This window comes from Mustela putorius, unplaced genomic scaffold (assembly GCF_011764305.1).
Source record: "Mustela putorius furo isolate JIRA1106 unplaced genomic scaffold, ASM1176430v1.1 tig00000095_pilon_pilon_pilon, whole genome shotgun sequence".
Classification (NCBI taxonomy): Eukaryota; Metazoa; Chordata; class Mammalia; order Carnivora; family Mustelidae; genus Mustela; species Mustela putorius.
Window position 1 is genome coordinate 35,074,565 of NW_025421280.1, and position 19,646 is coordinate 35,094,210.

Consider the following 19,646-nt stretch of genomic DNA (forward strand, 5'->3'; position numbering starts at 1 on the left):
ACCAGCATGGAGGGCAAGCAGAGTTGTCCCTCAACTCTCACGGTGACATTTAAAATGTCAGGGCACAAGTTCCCAGTAGCAGTGGCTCCTGAAGGAAATTGGACCCTGAGGACAAGTTCCAAGGGACAGAGCTTGAAGATTCCTTTCCTAGAGATGAAAATGTCACCTGTTTTCAGTAATGAGGTACCAGTGACCACTGAGACAATGGGGTAGGGGCTCTTGGCCAACTGTTGGGTCACTCACTCACCTGAGAGCGCAGAAGCTGGGAACAGTTCTTCAGCTTGGATCAGTACCTCAGTGGAGATAGCAGCTGCTTCTGAGATCACCACAGACACAGAGGGATCTCATCCTTTCACACATGTGGTGATGGCCACTTCTGGGGATGACCACGTTCTTCTGCCCCTACCCACTCAGAATCCCACAGGGTCACACCACCAATGGTTACAGCCTTCACTGTGGAGGCCACCAGCCTTTACATTTCAGCCTCCATTCTTCCTAAGTCTGTGAGGACTGGGGCAGAATCTGGTTCCTCACAATCTTTTAGATGGAGGGAGATGAGTACTTCTCAGGATTCCTGCATGGGCACAGACTCTGCATGGTCTTCTCCCAAATGCTCCGTGATGCTACTACTGAAATCACTGGGGCTGAGTTCACTTCCTGTGATAGGGTCCCTAGCCCAGATTTACTCTGTCAGTGGGTAATACTGACATTCCCTGGCAGAAGCAACATCAATAATTCTATCTCCCCTCCCATGGCAGATTCTTTACATATGACCTTCAACACACCAACAAGTCTATCTAGGACTAAAGCAAACAGCTCTCTTACTCTGAATACCACAACTGCAACCTCCTGGGAAGGGTCCCCTCTGCTGAGACTTGGGTTTTTTCACTCTCTGAGATGACCACTTCTACAGAGAATTAGAGGATCCTTCATAGGCAAGACCTTCTTTTGGAGAACAGACCAAATCTGTCTTCCCTGGTGCCTGCCCTAAGTTCAACCTCAGTTTCTTCTGTTTCCTCCAAAACAGAGAGATCCAGAACCCCTAATTCTCCTCCACCTGCCTCAGGACTGACCCTATCCACATCAACCATAAACATTCAATTCCAGAAAACCACAGCTTCCCCAGGCACTGGCTTTCCAGATTCCTTCTGGTCCCTGAGCACTGTTGTGGAAGAAGACAGGAAAAGCATTTCTTGTGTATAGACATTTGAGGGAATGCTAGGCTGATACCTCAATCCTCTTATCCTTCAGGGACTCAGGACTCTGTGACAACCCCCACTGGGGAGCTGAGTGAGGGAACAAATGGAGCCACCACGTGGTCACTGGGTGACCCTACATCTCTGGTGACGATCATCAGACTGGGTATGTATGATCATCTTTGTGTATTAAGCTTACCACTGGTCTCTGGAGTAAAATAATTGATTGCCTGAATCCTGTGCACTGGTACATAATCAGAACTTTCTGCTGTGGTATCCAGAGGCTATTGATAATATATTTTTTTAATTTTGACTTACTTAATTTAAATTCAATTAATTGATATATAGTGTTTCATCAGTTTCAGATGTAGAGTTCAGTGATTCATCCATTGACTATGACACCCAGTGCTCATTATTTTTTTTAAAGATTTTATTTATTTATCTGACAGAGAGAGATGACAAGTAGGCAGAGAGGCAGGCAGAGAGAGAGAGAGGAGGAAGCAGACTCCCTGCTGAGCAGAGAGCCCGATGCGGGACTCGATCCCAGGACCCTGAGATCATGACCTGAGCAGAAGGCAGCGGCTCAACCCACTGAGCCACCCAGGCGCCCATTTTTTAAAATTATTTTATTTTACTTTTTCAGTGTTCCAAGATTCATTGTTTATGTACCACACCCAGGGCTCCATGCAATCCGTGCCCTCCTTCATACCCTCCACCAGGCTCACCCATCCCTCTACTCCCTCCCCTCCAAGACCCTCAGTTTGTTTCTCAAAGTCCACAGTCTCTCATCATTCATCTCCCCCTCTGATTTTCCCCCAACTCCCTTCTCCTCTCCTCCCAGTGTCCTCCATGTTATTCCTTATGCTCCACAAGTAAGTGAAACCATATGATAATTGACTCTCTCTGCTTAACTTATCTCACTCAGCATAATCTCCTCCAGTCCCATCCATGTTGATACAAAAGTTATATGCCCTCCTCAATGCCCATCATCCACTTAACCTCATCTCCCTACCCACCTCCTCTCCATCAACCAATATTTTTTTTTTTGGAGCGCTTATTGATTTCTTTCTTTTTTAAAATAGTTTTTGTTTTTGTTTTAGAGACAGAGGGTGTAGGGGGAAGGGCAGAGGGAGAGAGAGGGAGAGAATCCTCAAGCAGGCTCCCCACTGAGCACAGAGCCTGATGTGGGGTTCCATGCCAGGACCATGAGATTGTGACCTGAGCAGAAATCAAGAGTTGGATGCTTAACCACCTGAGCCACCCAGATGCCCTTAGATTTATTGATTTCTCATAATGAATTGCTTCTCCTTAGTAATTTGTATGTTGAAGAGCCAATCTCTTCAGCCTTGGGAAGAGATACAGTGTCTCTACAAATGAGGTGAGCAGTTGTGAAGGGCCTTCCTAATTCAGACACCATCATTAAAGTCAGGGATTGCCATGGACAGGGAAAGACCCACTTGAGATGCCATTGGTTTACTCTGTGGGACAATTCATAGTTATAAGATGATTCTAATACTATCCACTGTTACAATATTCAGTACATGGCCCGCAGGTGAAAGGTGTTCATTTAAGGTGCTTAAGAGGATGAATACAGCTCTCCTGATGCCTGAAAGCATCATTTGACATTCAATGTCATTTGACATTCAATGACGTTTAATGTCAATTTGACATTGACAATAATTTTACCTTCTATGGTAGAAGGTAAAAATGTTCTGCCTTTTCCTGATGAGAGGTGAAAGAATACGCAAATACATAGGAATTAATGTGCCTTGATCTACCTCTTCCCATAACCTGTTAAAACCAAGCCACAGAGCTTTTAATTAGAATCACAATTTTGAAGTCTGGGGGATAAAGGCAGATATTAGCATGAAATAGAATGATTGAAGGCTGGACCAAGGAGGAAAAGCAGAGCAAAAGGTGGAAGAGTTTTCCCCCATTCCCGGGTAGAATATTTACCCTCCATTAAGACAAGAGATATGGTATATAGGTCCGCATGGAGGATATAGAAACATAGGATGCCAGAGGGAGCTCTGCAAGCCAGTAGACCAAAATCATATACCAACATTAGACACAAGGATGGACAATAAGATTCCTGCCATCCAGAGGAGCAGAATATGTGCAGATTTGTAAGGAGAAAGGAAAGAGAATCAAAAGAAGAACCGCTTTTTTACTTCCTTGTAAACTTCCTAACTAAAGAGTTGTTTCAGTCACAGGCCTGTCCACCAGAAGCCCAGGAACATCTGAGGATATCATAAACCCAAGCTCCAGGGAGCCCAGCAGCAGCCACAAGACCAGAACCACTGTGGGAACTTCCTTTAGGGAGACTACAAAAGAGATTGCCTCCACAGACGCTGTTGTGGGACCTGCCACCCTTCAATCCCTGACCACAGGAAGTGGCAGCACCAGACTCCTTCACTTGCCAGCAGAGTCATCTACAGAAACAGCGGTAGTTACAAATAATACCTCATACTCCCCATATCCAGCTGAAGCTCGGGCCACTACATACTCTGAGACACCAGAAGGGACAAGCCAGTCAAGAGGAACAATGTCTTTCCCCCACCCAGAGTCAACTTCCACAGGGACTGTCCAGCAAGTGAGCTCAGTCCCGACTCCTAAAACAACTGAAATGGACTTGTCCACATGGCTTGGCTCCACGGAGGGGACCACAGTGGGCACGAATTTCCCTTCCAGCAGAACTTCCACTGGCCTTCAGCACTCTGCAACAAGTTTATTTGTAACCCCCAAAGTAGCCACGAGCTCAGTGACAAAGAAATCTGAACTTGAAAACATGACAAGCATCAGCACCATGGTCACTCCTTCCATTGCCTTCAGTAAGAAGGCAGTGACGGCTGAAGCACAGACCGGTGGATCTGGGGGGGAGGCTCATTCATCCACTAGCCCATGGTCAGAGCAGGCAGCTAGGTGGGACCCAACACTGAGTGCCTCCTCTGCAGACCCAGACATAGCTATTACCACCCCCCTTTCTGATAGGTCAGAAGGCTCAGCCACTATCGGCCTCATCAGCGTGGCAAGAGAGAAAGCTCGCTCCTCTGCATTGGCTACCTCCCCTTTCATAGGGCCCAAGTCTGAGTCCATCACAGGATTGGAGACCCCTGAAACCTCACCTCCACCTGCGGCCCTTTCTGTGACATCACCTCCTACAGAACTAACAAGCAAGGGTGGGGCCCTCACTGTGAAGGTCATCACCTCCAGCCCTGGGGGAACAAGGTCAGTTTCAACTGTAATGCCTAGCCCAGAGAGGAAGTCCAGGACCTCAGACAGCACCCAAGCACCAGGGACCTCTCCATGGACTGTCACAGACACAGCAGCCTACTTCCATGTCACTGGTTTGCCCAGAGCCAGTTCTACAGGGACGACACTGGCTTCCTCGGCAGTGGCCATTGCAACAGCTGAACAACAGGCAAGTATGTCTGTGGGTGAGGTTTATTCATCTGCTGTCACATGGTCAGAGAAGACAACTGGGAGTGATCCGATTCATGGTGCATCTCCAGAGGCCACAGACACATGGCATCTAACCACCAGACAACGAACCACATCACCATCGGTGACCTTTAAAAGCCAAGCCACTACTGGCCTCACCTATGGCTCGGGACAAATACTGAGCTCTTCCCCGTCTATCACATTTCCTTCAATGGGGTCTAAGGCACTGGTGGCCATCACAAGTGTAGTGGCTGGTGATGCTGCCTCTACAACTGGACAACGATCACAAACCTCATCTCCTGCAGAAGCGAACATCACGGGTGTCACTGTAGCCCCTACTCCAGATGTCGCCACCACCATCACCACCATGGGAAACAACTCAGTCCTGACTACCATGTCCAACCCAGAGAGGAGAGTGAGCACCCTGGTCACAGAGACCAGCATGTCTACCCAAGAGCGTCCTTCCAGCTGGTCACCTACGCCTGCTTCTGTCCCAATATCAAGCTCCTGGGCCGTAACAGACACAGCTTCAATGTTGGAAGCCACAGGTTCCGCTGAAACAACTTCTGTAATGGGCACGTTATCCTTAGCATCTAGCACTGAATCAGGCTCTTTATCTACTTCCCATGGCCTTGGGACCGTCCTTGGAACCAGCCTAGCCATTCCATCTCCTCATGCTTCAGCTGAAGACACAAAGTCCACAAATATGAGAACAGGGCGTCCTTCAGATACAACGCCATCTATGCCCATCTCAACCACTTCTGGGATCAAGAAGATGAGCTCCTCATATCCTCATTATGTAAGCACAAGTGGGACCAATGACCATCCAAATACAAAAACTGACCCCAAAATCCCCCCTCCTATTTCTCCATCGGATTTTCAGCCCACTCTGGACTGGGCTACTGGGAAATCTGTGTCATCATCCACAGCCACTACCTCACTTCCTCAAGGGGGCACAACACAAGAATTACCTGGGGAGAACAAGGTCAGCCCAACTACCTCACAGCTGCCAGTCTTGACAGCAGAAATTAAAAGTGGGTTCACACCTACTGAGATGATAAGTCCTTCCAGAGTCACTTTATCAGGGAGGATAGATCTCATCAGCAAAGAAGCAGAACACAGTTCTCACCAGTTTCCTACCACAAAAGCTATAACCAGGGAAACCGAAATGCTAATCCCTGGAGTTACATCACAGGGCACAAGTACCACGGGTGCATCAAGAGCCTCCCGGGCTGAGACTCACTCGGCTGGGACTCAGGGTTTTACACACTCACCTGTGACCATGGACACAAGTTCTGAGGATGTGTCACAGACAAGCCTTTCCTCTGACCATGATATCACATCTCCTTCCCCACTGGTGGCCTTGCATGCCACGATGTCACCTTCTCTAATTTCCCTCACATCACAAGCCAGGGACCTTTCTCCACCTGTTCCTGCCACATCACCTGCCACACTGGGGACCACCAGCACATTGAACACAAGCTTGGGACCTGTGACAAGTCCACATTCAGGTTTGAACAGCACCTCAGGTGACACCCAGATAATTTCAGAAGTGTCCACTGCTACAGAGGGACTCCACCTTTCTGGGAGCACAGCAGTGACCAGTGTGGGGAACATCACGACTGCACAGGAGTCCCAGTCCTCTGCCCCAGTGGGATCAGAGACACCAAAAGGTACCACTACAGTAGTCAACTCTTCGCCCAGAGTGGATGCCTCATTTTCCACACCAATGTCTGGCCTTCCTGAAACCACAGAGTCTGAGACACAGTCAATGTCATCCCCTGGCCTGGAACCATGGGAATTCAGCACATCACAGCACACCATCGTGGACTCAGAGACAATCACTGTCCCTTCGGTAGTAGTCACAGATACTACCAGAGAGGCCCCCCAGACCAACATCATCTCCTCCAACAGGACATCCATCCTTGGCATTGATCACTCTACAATGTCACCAGACATAAAAATCAACAACAGCCTCTCTACCTCTTCCATTGTGCCTGAGTCCACAGCTATGGCCATGGCCACCAAAACACCTTTCCCAGGGGATACATCACAGCACACAAGTACCACAGATGCATCAGCCACGGCCTCTTGGGCTAAGAGTCACTCAGCATGGACTCATGGATTTAATCACCCACGTGGGACCATTAGTGAAGACAGAGGTTATGAAGATGTCTCATGGACAAGCCCTTTCTCTAACGAAGACAACAGATCTTCTCCCAAGATGCCCACACTTACAATGATGTCACCTTCCCAGGTTTCCCCCACATCAAAAGACAGAGACCTTTCTCCAACCATTCCTACCATTTTACCAGGCATGCCTAGCATGCTATGGAAGACTAGTACATTGAAAACAATCGTGGGAACTATAACAACTCCAACTTCAGGGGTGAGCAGCACCTCAGGTGACAGCCAGGTGTCCTCAGAAGCTTCTCCCACTACAGAGGGAATCCACCTTTCCGGGAATACAGCAGTGACCAGCTTGGGGACCATCACGTCTACACAGGAGGCCCGGTCCTCTGCACCAGCAGGATCAGAGACAACCAAAGGCACCACTGCAGTAGTCACCTCTTCGCTCACTGGGGACTCCTCATTTTCCACACCAGAGACTGGCCTTTCTCAAACCACAGAGACTGAGACACTGTCAATGTCATCTGCTGGCCTGGAAGCACAGGAAACCAGCACGTCCCAGCACACCACCATGGACTCAGAGACAATGAGTGTCCCTTCACCAACGTCCACTGATAATACTGCGGGGGACTCTAGGACCCACGTCATCTCCTCCAGCAGGACATCCATCCCTGGCCCTGCTCAGTCCACAATGTCACCAGACATATCCACAGGAATCAACACCAGGCTCTCTACCACCTCCACCTTGACAGAGTCCATAGCCCGAGCCGTGGTCCCCAAAACAGTTGTCCCTGGGACTACATCACAGGACACAAGTAACACGGATGCATCAACCATGGCCTCCTGGGCCGAAAGTCACTCAGCAGGCACTCAGGTTTCTGCAAGGTCAGTAGTGACCATTGGCTTGGACACAAGTTCTGAGGTTGTGTCCCGGACAAGCCCTACCTCTGACCAGGACAACATATCTCAATCCCCCCTGGTGCCCTCACCTGCCACGACGTCATCTTCTCTACATTCCCCCACATCACAAGCCAGGGACATTACTCCACCTGTCCCTGCCACTTCACCAAGCAAGCCTGCCGGGCTGGGGACAAGCAGCGCATTCAGCACAAGCTTGGGACTTGGGACAAGTCCACCCTCAGGTGTGAGCAGCACCTCAGGTGACAGCCGGGTGTCTTCAGAAGCGTCTCCTGCTACAGAGGGAATCCACCTTTCCAGGAACAGAGCAGTGACCAGCTTGGAGACTATCACATCTACACAGGAGTCCCGGTCCTTTGCCCCAGCGGGATCCGAGACACCCAAAGGCACCGCTTCAGTAGTCCCCTCTTCGCTCACTGGGGACGCCTCATTTACAACACCGGAGGCTGGCCTTCCTCAAGCCACAGAGTCTGAGACACAGTCAATGTCATCCCATGGCCTGGAACCACGGGAAACCAGCACGTCCCAGCACACCACCCTGGACTCGGAGAAAATGAGTGTCCCTTCATCGGCGTCCACTGATACTACTGCGGCAGACTCTAGGACCCACGTCATCTCCTCCAGCAGCACATCCATCCCTGGCCTTTCTCAGTCCATGATTTCACCAGACATGGCCACAGGAATTAACACCAGGATCTCTACCACCTCCACCTTGACAGAGTTCACAGGCCGAGCCGTGGTCCCCAAAACAGTTGTCCCTGGGACTACATCACAGGACACAAGTAACACGGATGCATCAACCATGGCCTCCTGGGCCGAAAGTCACTCAGCAGGCACTCAGGTTTCTGCAAGCTCAGAAGTGACCATTGGCGTGGTTATGGGTTCTCAGGTTGTGTCACGGACAAGCCCTGCCTCTGACCAAGACACCACATCTCCATCCCCCCTGGTGCCCTCACATGCCATGACGTCGCCTTCTCTACATTCCCCCACATCACAAGCCAGGGACCCTATTGCACCTGTCACTGCCACTTCACCAGGCACGCCTAGCACAATGGAGACCACTGGCAATTTGAACATGACTTTGAGCACTGCGACAAGTCCACCTTCAGGTGTGAGCAGCACCTCAGGTGACAGCCGGGTGTCTTCAGAAGCATCTCCTGCTACAGAGGTATTCCACCTTTCTGGGAACACAGCATTGACGAGCTTGGGGACCATAATGTCTACACAGGAGTCCCAGTCCTCTGCCCCAGCAGGATCTGAGACACCCAAAGGCACCACTGCACTAGTGCCCTCTGTGCTCACTGGGGACACCTCATTTTCCACACCGGGGGCAGGCCTTTCTGAAACCACAGAGTCTGAGACTCGGTCAACATCATCCCATGGCCTGGAACCACGGGAAACCAGCACGTCCCAGCACACAACCCTGGACTCGGAGACAATGAGTGTCCCTTCATCAGCGTCCACTGATACTACTGTGGGGGACTCTAGGATCCACGTCATCTCCTCCAGCAGCACATCCATCCCTGGACCTTATCAGTCCACGATGTCACCAGACATGGCCACAGGAATCAACATCAGGCTCTCTACCTCCTTCACCTTGACAGAGTCCACAGCCCGAGACTTGGTCACCAAAACAGTTGTACCTGGGACTACATCACAGGACACAAGTAACAAGGATGTATCAACCACGGCCTCCTGGGCTGAAAGTCACTCAGCAGGGACTCAGGTTTCTGCAAGCTCAGAAGTGACCATTGGCATGGACACAAGTTCTGAGACTGTGTCATGGACAAGCGCTGCCTCTGACCAAGTCAACACATCTCCATCCCCCCTGGTGCCCTCACATGCCACATCGCCTTCTCTAAATTCCCCCACATCACAAGCCAGGGAACCTACTCCACCTGTCCCTGCCACTTCAGCAGGCACGCCTAGCACAATGGAGACCACTGGCACATTGAACATGATTTTGAGCACTGTGACAAGTCCACCTTCAGGTGTGAGCAGCACCTCAGGTGACAGCTGGGTGTCTTCAGAAGCGTCTCCCGCTACAGAGGGACTCCACCTTTCTGGGAACACAGCATTGACCAGCTTGGGGACCATCACGTCTACACAGGAGTCCCAGTCCTCTGCCCCAGCAGGATCAGAGACACCCAAAGGCACCACTGCAGTAGTCCCCTCTTTGCTCACTGGGGACACCTCATTTTCCGCGCCAGAGGTTGGTCTTTCTGAAACCACAGAGTCTGAGACACGGTCAACATCATCCCATGGTCTGGAACCACAGGAAACCAGCACATCCCGGCACACCACCGTGGACTCGGAGACAATGAGTGTCCCTTCTCCAGTGTCCACTGGTACTACTGCAGAGGACTCTAGGACCCACGTCATCTCCTCCAGCGAGACATCCATCACTCTCCCTGCTCAGTCCACGATGTCACCAGACATCTCCATAGGAATCAACACGAGGCTTTCTACCTCCTCCATCTTGACCAAGTCCACAACTGTAGCCATGTTCCCCAAAACAGTTGTCCCCAGGACTACATCACAGGACACGAGTAACACGGATGCATCAACCATGGCCTCCTGGGCTGAAAGTCACTCAGGACGGACTCAGGTTTCTGCAAGCTCAGTAGTGACCTTTGGAATGGACATGAGTTCTGAGGTTGTGTCACAGTCAAGCCCTGCCTCTGACCAGGACACCACATCTCCATCCCACCTAGTGCCTTCACATGCCACAAAATCACCTTCTCTACATTCCCCCACATCACAAGCCAGGGACCCTATTCCACCAGTCCCTGCCACTTCACCAAGCACACCTGCTGTGCTGGGGACCAGTGGCGCATTGAGCACAAGCTTAGGACTTGTGACAGGTCCACCCTCAGGTGTGAGCAGCCCCTCAGGTGATAGCCAGATGTATTCAGAAGCGTCTCTTGCTACAGAGGGACTCCACCTTTCCGGGAACACAGCAGTGACCAGCTTGGGGACCATCACTTCTACACAGGAGTCCTGGTCCTCTCCCCCAGGGGGATCAGAGACACCCAAAGGCACCACTGCAGTAGTCCCCTCTTTGCTCAGTGGGGACACCTCACTTTCCACACCACAGGCTGGCCTTTCTGAAACTACAGAATCTGAGACACGGTCAACATCATCCCCTGGCCTGGAACCACAGGAAACCAGCACATCCCGGCACATCACCATGGACTCGGAGACAATGAGTGTCCCTTCTTCAGTGCCCACTGGTATTACTGCAGAGGACTCTACGACCCACGTCATCTCCTCCAGCAGGACATCCATCCCTGGCACTGCTCAGTCCATGATGTCTCCAGACATCACAGAAATCAACACCAGGCTCTCTACCTCCTCCATCTTGACCGAGTCCACAACTATAGTCATGGTCCCCAAAACAGTTGTCCCTGGGGCTACATCACAGGACACAAGTAACACGAATGCATCAACCACGGCCTCCTGGGCTGAAAGTCACTCAGGAGGGACTCAGGTTTCTGCAAGCTCAGAAGTGACCATTGGCGTGGTTACGGGTTCTCAGGTTGTGTCACGGACAAGCCCTGCCTCTGACCAAGACACCACATCTCCATCCCCCCTGGTGCCCTCACGTGCCACGACGTCTCCTTCTCTACATTCCCCCACATCACAAGCCAGGGACATTACTCCCCCTGTCCCTGCCTCTTCACCAGGCACGCCTAGCTCAATGGAGACCGCTGGCACATTGAACACGACTTTGAGCACTGCGACAAGTCCACCTTCAGGTGTGAGCATCACCTCAGGTGACAGCTGGGTGTCTTCAGAATCGTCTCCCGCTACAGAGGTACTCCACCTTTCCGGGAACACAGCAGTGACCAACTTGGGGGCCATCACGTCTACACAGGCGTCCTGGTCCTCTGCCCCAGCGAGATCAGAGACACCCAAAGGCACCACTGCAATTGTCCCCTCTTTGCTCACTGGTGACCCCTCCTTTTCCACACCGGAGGCTGGCCTTTCTCAAACCACAGAGTCTGAGACACAGTCAATGTCATCCCCTGGCCTGGAACCACGGGAAACCAGCATGTTCCAGCACACCACCCTGGACTCAGAGACAATGAGTGTCTTTTCATCAGTGTCAACTGATACTACCGCGGGGGACTCAGGGACCCACGTCTTCTCCTCCAGCAGGACATCCATCCCTGGCACTGCTCAGTCCATGATGTCACCAGATATCTCCACAGGAATCAACACCAGACTCTCTACCTCCTCCACCATGACAGAGTCCACAGCCCGAGACTTGGTCCCCAAAACAGTTGTCCCTGGGACTACATCACATGACACAAGTAACATGGATGCATCAACCACGGCCTCCTGGGCTGAAAGTCACTCAGGAGGGACTCAGGTTTCTGCAAGCTCAGAAGTGACCATTGGCGTGGTTACGGGTTCTCAGGTTGTGTCACGGACAAGCCCTGCCTCTGACCAAGACACCACCTCTCCATCTCCCCTGGTGCCCTCACGTGCCACGACGTCTCCTTCTCTACATTCCCCCACATCACAAGCCAGGGACATTACTCCCCCTGTCCCTGCCTCTTCACCAGGCACGCCTAGCTCAATGGAGACCGCCGGCACATTGAACACGACTTTGAGCACTGCGACAAATCCACCTTCAGGTGTGAGCATCACCTCAGGTGACAGCTGGGTGTCTTCAGAATCGTCTCCCGCTACAGAGGTACTCCACCTTTCCGGGAACACAGCAGTGACCAACTTGGGGGCCATCACGTCTACACAGGAGTCCTGGTCCTCTGCCCCAGCGGGATCAGAGACACCCAAAGGCACCACTGCAATTGTCCCCTCTTTGCTCACTGGTGACCCCTTCTTTTCCACACCGGAGGCTGGCCTTTCTCAAACCACAGAGTCTGAGACACAGTCAATGTCATCCCCTGGCCTGGAAGCACGGGAAACCAGCATGTTCCAGTACACCACCCTAGACTCGGAGACAATGAGTGTCTCTTCATCAGCGTCAACTGATACTACTGCAGGGGACTCTAGGACCCACGTCTTCTCCTCCAGCAGGACATCCATCCCTGGCACTGCTCAGTCCACGATGTCACCAGACATCTCCACAGGAAACAACAACGGACTCTCTACCTCCTCCACCTTTACAGAGTCCACAGCCCGAGACTTGGTCCCCAAAACAGTTGTCCCCAGGACTACATCACAGGACACGAGTAACACGGATGCATCAACCATGGCCTCCTGGGCTGAAAGTCACTCAGGACGGACTCAGGTTTCTGCAAGCTCAGTAGTGACCTTTGGAATGGACATGAGTTCTGAGGTTGTGTCACAGTCAAGCCCTGCCTCTGACCAGGACACCACATCTCCATCCCACCTAGTGCCTTCACATGCCACAAAATCACCTTCTCTACATTCCCCCACATCACAAGCCAGGGACCCTATTCCACCAGTCCCTGCCACTTCACCAAGCACACCTGCTGTGCTGGGGACCAGTGGCGCATTGAGCACAAGCTTAGGACTTGTGACAGGTCCACCCTCAGGTGTGAGCAGCCCCTCAGGTGATAGCCAGATGTATTCAGAAGCGTCTCTTGCTACAGAGGGACTCCACCTTTCCGGGAACACAGCAGTGACCAGCTTGGGGACCATCACTTCTACACAGGAGTCCTGGTCCTCTCCCCCAGGGGGATCAGAGACACCCAAAGGCACCACTGCAGTAGTCCCCTCTTTGCTCAGTGGGGACACCTCACTTTCCACACCACAGGCTGGCCTTTCTGAAACTACAGAATCTGAGACACGGTCAACATCATCCCCTGGCCTGGAACCACAGGAAACCAGCACATCCCGGCACATCACCATGGACTCGGAGACAATGAGTGTCCCTTCTTCAGTGCCCACTGGTATTACTGCAGAGGACTCTACGACCCACGTCATCTCCTCCAGCAGGACAACCATCCCTGGCACTGCTCAGTCCATGATGTCTCCAGACATCACAGAAATCAACACCAGGCTCTCTACCTCCTCCATCTTGACCGAGTCCACAACTATAGTCATGGTCCCCAAAACAGTTGTCCCTGGGGCTACATCACAGGACACAAGTAACACGAATGCATCAACCACGGCCTCCTGGGCTGAAAGTCACTCAGGAGGGACTCAGGTTTCTGCAAGCTCAGAAGTGACCATTGGCGTGGTTACGGGTTCTCAGGTTGTGTCACGGACAAGCCCTGCCTCTGACCAAGACACCACATCTCCATCCCCCCTGGTGCCCTCACGTGCCACGACGTCTCCTTCTCTACATTCCCCCACATCACAAGCCAGGGACATTACTCCCCCTGTCCCTGCCTCTTCACCAGGCACGCCTAGCTCAATGGAGACCGCTGGCACATTGAACACGACTTTGAGCACTGCGACAAGTCCACCTTCAGGTGTGAGCATCACCTCAGGTGACAGCTGGGTGTCTTCAGAATCGTCTCCCGCTACAGAGGTACTCCACCTTTCCGGGAACACAGCAGTGACCAACTTGGGGGCCATCACGTCTACACAGGCGTCCTGGTCCTCTGCCCCAGCGGGATCAGAGACACCCAAAGGCACCACTGCAATTGTCCCCTCTTTGCTCACTGGTGACCCCTCCTTTTCCACACCGGAGGCTGGCCTTTCTCAAACCACAGAGTCTGAGACACAGTCAATGTCATCCCCTGGCCTGGAACCACGGGAAACCAGCATGTTCCAGCACACCACCCTGGACTCAGAGACAATGAGTGTCTTTTCATCAGTGTCAACTGATACTACCGCGGGGGACTCAGGGACCCACGTCTTCTCCTCCAGCAGGACATCCATCCCTGGCACTGCTCAGTCCATGATGTCACCAGATATCTCCACAGGAATCAACACCAGACTCTCTACCTCCTCCACCTTGACAGAGTCCACAGCCCGAGACTTGGTCCCCAAAACAGTTGTCCCTGGGACTACATCACAGGACACAGGTAACATGGATGCATCAACCACGGCCTCCTGGGCTGAAAGTCACTCAGGAGGGACTCAGGTTTCTGCAAGCTCAGAAGTGACCATTGGCGTGGTTACGGGTTCTCAGGTTGTGTCACGGACAAGCCCTGCCTCTGACCAAGACACCACCTCTCCATCTCCCCTGGTGCCCTCACGTGCCACGACGTCTCCTTCTCTACATTCCCCCACATCACAAGCCAGGGACATTACTCCCCCTGTCCCTGCCTCTTCACCAGGCACGCCTAGCTCAATGGAGACCGCCGGCACATTGAACACGACTTTGAGCACTGCGACAAATCCACCTTCAGGTGTGAGCATCACCTCAGGTGACAGCTGGGTGTCTTCAGAATCGTCTCCCGCTACAGAGGTACTCCACCTTTCCGGGAACACAGCAGTGACCAACTTGGGGGCCATCACGTCTACACAGGAGTCCTGGTCCTCTGCCCCAGCGGGATCAGAGACACCCAAAGGCACCACTGCAATTGTCCCCTCTTTGCTCACTGGTGACCCCTCCTTTTCCACACCGGAGGCTGGCCTTTCTCAAACCACAGAGTCTGAGACACAGTCAATGTCATCCCCTGGCCTGGAAGCACGGGAAACCAGCATGTTCCAGTACACCACCCTAGACTCGGAGACAATGAGTGTCTCTTCATCAGCGTCAACTGATACTACTGCAGGGGACTCTAGGACCCACGTCTTCTCCTCCAGCAGGACATCCATCCCTGGCACTGCTCAGTCCACGATGTCACCAGACATCTCCACAGGAAACAACAACGGACTCTCTACCTCCTCCACCTTTACAGAGTCCACAGCCGGAGACTTGGTCCCCAAAACAGTTGTCCCTGGGACTACATCACAGGACACAGGTAACATGGATGCATCAACCACGGCCTCCTGGGCTGAAAGTCACTCAGGAGGGACTCAGGTTTCTGCAAGCTCAGAAGTGACCATTGGCGTGGTTACGGGTTCTCAGGTTGTGTCACGGACAAGCCCTGCCTCTGACCAAGACACCACCTCTCCATCTCCCCTGGTGCCCTCACGTGCCACGACGTCTCCTTCTCTACATTCCCCCACATCACAAGCCAGGGACATTACTCCCCCTGTCCCTGCCACTTCACCAGGCACGCCTAGCACAATGGAGACTGCTGGCACATTGAACACGACTTTGAGCACTGCGACAAGTCCACCTTCAGGTGTGAGCATCACCTCAGGTGACAGCCGGGTGTCTTCAGAAGCGTCTCCTGCTACAGATGTACTCCACCTTTCCGGGAACACAGCAGTGACCAGCTTGGGGACCATCACGTCTACACAGGAGTTTTGGGTCTCTGCCCCAGCGGGATCAGAGACACCCAAAGGCCCCACTGCAGAAGTCACCTCTTGGCTCAGTGGGGACTCCTCACTTTCCACACCGGAGGCTGGCCTTTCTGAAACCACGGAGTCTGAGACACGGTCAATGTCATCCCCTGGCCTGGAACCATGGAAAACCAGCAAATGCCAGCACACCACCATGGACTCGGAGACAATGAGTGTCCCTTCTCCAGTGCCCACTGGTACTACTGCAGAAGACTCTACGACCCACGTCATCTCCTCCAGCAGGACATCCATCGCTGGCACTGCTCAGTCCATGATGTCTCCAGACATGTCCACAGAAATCATCACCAGACTCTCTACCTCCTCCACCTTGACAGGGTCCACCGCCCGAGTCTTGGTCCCCAAAACAGTTGTCCCTGGGACTACATCACAGGACACAGGTAACATGGATGCATCAACCACGGCCTCCTGGGCTGAAAGTCACTCAGGAGGGACTCAGGTTTCTGCAATCTCAGAAGTGACCATTGGAGTGGACACGGGTTCTGAGGTTGTGTCACGGACAAGCCCTGCCTCTGACCAGGACACCACATCTCCATCTCCCCTGGTGCCCTCACTTGCCACAACGTCACCTTCTCTACATTCCCTCATATCACAAGCCAGGGACGATACTCCACCTGTCCCTGCCACTTCACCACACACGCCTGCCGGGCTGGGGACCAGTGGCGCGTTGAGCACAAGCTTGGGACTTAGGACAAGTCTACCCTCAGGTGTGAGCAGCACCTCAGGTGACAGCCGGGTGTCTTCAGAAGTGTCTCCCGCTACAAGTGGACTCCACCTTTCCGGGAACACAGCAGTGACCAACTTGGGGGCCATCACGTCTACACAGGAGTCCTGGTCCTCTGTCCCAGCACGATCAGAGACACCCAAAGGCACCACTGCAGTAGTCCCCTCTTTGCTCACTGGTGACCCCTCCTTTTCCACACCGGAGACTGGCCTTTCTCAAACCACAGAGTCTGAGACACAGTCAATGTCATCCCCTGGCCTGGAACCACGGAAAACCAGCATGTTCCAGCACACCACCCTAGACTCGGAAACAATGAGTGTCTCTTCATCAGCGTCAACTGATACTACTGCAGGGGACTCTAGGACTCACGTCTTCTCCTCCAGCAGGACATCCATCCCTGGCACTGCTCAGTCCACGATGTCACCAGACATCTCCACAGGAAACAACAACAGACTCTCTACCTCCTCCACCTTTACAGAGTCCACAGCCCGAGCCGTGGTCCCCAAAACAGTTATCCCTGCAACTACATCACAGGACACAAGTAACACAGATGCATCAACCACGGCCTCCTGGGCCGAAAGTCACTCAGCAGGGACTCAGGTTTCTGTAAGCTCAGAAGTGACCATTGGCATGGACACGGGTTCTGAGGTTGTGTCACGGACAAGCCCTGCCTCTGACCAGGACACCACATCTCCATTCCCCCTTGTGCCCTCACTTGCCACGACGTCACCTTCTCTATATTCCCCCATATCACAAGCCAAGGATGTTACTCCACCTGTCCCTGCCACTTCACCACGCACGCCTGCCAGGCTGGGGACCAGTGGTGCGTTGATCACAAGCATGGGACTTGGGACAAGTCCACCCTCAGGTGTGAGCAGCACCTCAGGTGACAGCCGGGTGTCTTCAGAAGCGTCTCCCACTACTGAGGTACTCCACCTTTCCGGGAACACAGCAGTGACCAGCTTGGGGACCATCACGTCTACACAGGAGTCCCAGTCCTCTGCCCCAGTGGGATCAGAGACACCCAAAGGCCCCACTGCAGTAGTCCCCTCTTCACTCATTGGGGACACCTCCTTTTCCACACCAGAGGCTGGCCTTTCTCAAACCACAGAGTCTGAGACATGGTCAATATCAACCCCTGGCCCCGAACCACAGGAAACCAGCACGTCCCATCATACCACCGTGGACTCAGAGACAATGAGTGTCCCTTCTCCAATGCCCACTGGTACAAATGCAGAGGACTCTAGGACCCACGTCTACTCCTCCAGCTGGACATCCATCCCTGGCCCTTCTCAGTCCACGATGTCTCCAGACTTCTCCACAGGAATCAACACCAGGCTTTCTACCTCCTCCATCTTGACTGAGTCCACGGCTATAGCCTTAGTCCCCCAAACAGTTGTCCTTGGGGCTACATCACAGGACACAAGTAACACGGCATCAACCACGGCCTCCTGGGCCGAAAGTCACGCAGCAGGCACTCAGGTTTCTACAAGCTCAGTAGTGACCATTGACGTGGACACAGGTTCTGAGGTTGTGTCACGGACAAGCCCTGCCTCTGACCAGGACACCACATCTCCATCCCCCCTGGAACCCTTGAGTGCCATGACGTCATCTTCTCTACTTTCCCCCACATCACAAACCAGGTACCTTTCTCCACCCTTCCCTGCCACCTCACCAGGCACAGCTGGTTCTCTGGGGACCCCTGGCACATTGAGCACTGGTTTGAGACCTGTGACAAGTCCAACTTTAGGGTTGAGCAGGACCTCAGGGAGCACCCAGGTAATCTCAGAAGTGTCTGCTGCTACAGAGGGACTCTACCTTTCTGGGAACACAACAGTAACAAACATGGGGGCAGTCATGCCTGCCCAGGAGTCTCAGTCTTCTATCCCATCGGGCTCAGAGACACCGAAAAGCTCCACTGCAGTTGTCACCTCTCCTCTCAGTGGGGACACCTTGTTTTCCACTCCAATGTCTCACCTTTCTGAAACCACAGAGTTTAGGACACAGTCAACGTCTTTCTTTGGCCCACAACCACGGGATACCAGCACCTCCTGGCACACCATCATGGCCTCGGGGAAAATGACTGTCCCTTCTATAGTGGTCACTGACACTACCATGGAGGCCTCCAGGACCAGCATCATCTCATCCAGCAGGACATCCATCCCTGGACCTTCTCAGTCCACAATGTTACCAGACATCCCCCCAGGAATCAACACCAGGTTTTCTACCTCTGCCCTAGTTGTTGAAACTGGGACAATCAGCTTCATTACCCCAAAAGGTACCCTTTGGTCTATGTCATACAATATTCTTATCTTGGGTGCATTAACCAGTGTTCTGAATAGAACCATTAGGTTTATCACAGGGTTCATGACCACTAGCATCATAAATGTTTGCAAAGAGTTAACATGTGCTAGTTTTTTTTTCTTTCTGCAAACTTTTCTTTGTTTTTTTTTTTAATTTTTTAATTTCCTTATTTATTTTTGTATTTTTTATTATTTTTTTAAATTTTATTTTATTTTTTCAGTATTCTAAGATTCATTTTTATATACCACACTCAGTGCTCCATGCAGTACATGCCCTCCTTAGTACCCACCACCAGGCTCACCTAGCCCCCATCCCCCTCCCCTCTAAAACCTCAGTTTGTTTCTCAGAGTCCACAATCTGTCATCATTCATCTCCCCCTCAAGTTTCTCCCAATTCAGTTTTCCTCTCCTTTTCCTAATGTCCTCCGTGTTATCTCTTATAGTCCACAAGTAAGTGAAACCATCTGGTAATTGACTCTCTCTGCTTGACTTATTTCACTCAGCATAATCTCCTCCAGTCCTGTCTATGTTGATACAAAAGTTGGGTATTCATCCTTTCTGATGAAAGCATAATAC

At 52.3% G+C, this 19,646-nt stretch overlaps 1 protein-coding gene across 6 annotated transcripts in view; it reads left to right on the forward strand.

The window, feature by feature from the left end:
• MUC16 (mucin 16, cell surface associated) overlaps window positions 1-19,646 on the forward strand; it is a 111,268-nt gene that overhangs the window by 14,525 nt on the left and 77,097 nt on the right. For all 6 annotated transcript variants that reach the window (XM_045084506.1, XM_045084519.1, XM_045084516.1 and 3 more), the window contains exons 4-5: window positions 1,252-1,362; window positions 3,404-19,045. In XM_045084506.1, the coding sequence (XP_044940441.1) occupies window positions 1,252-1,362; window positions 3,404-19,045 (15,753 nt within the window). The remainder of the gene's footprint in view (window positions 1-1,251; window positions 1,363-3,403; window positions 19,046-19,646) is intronic.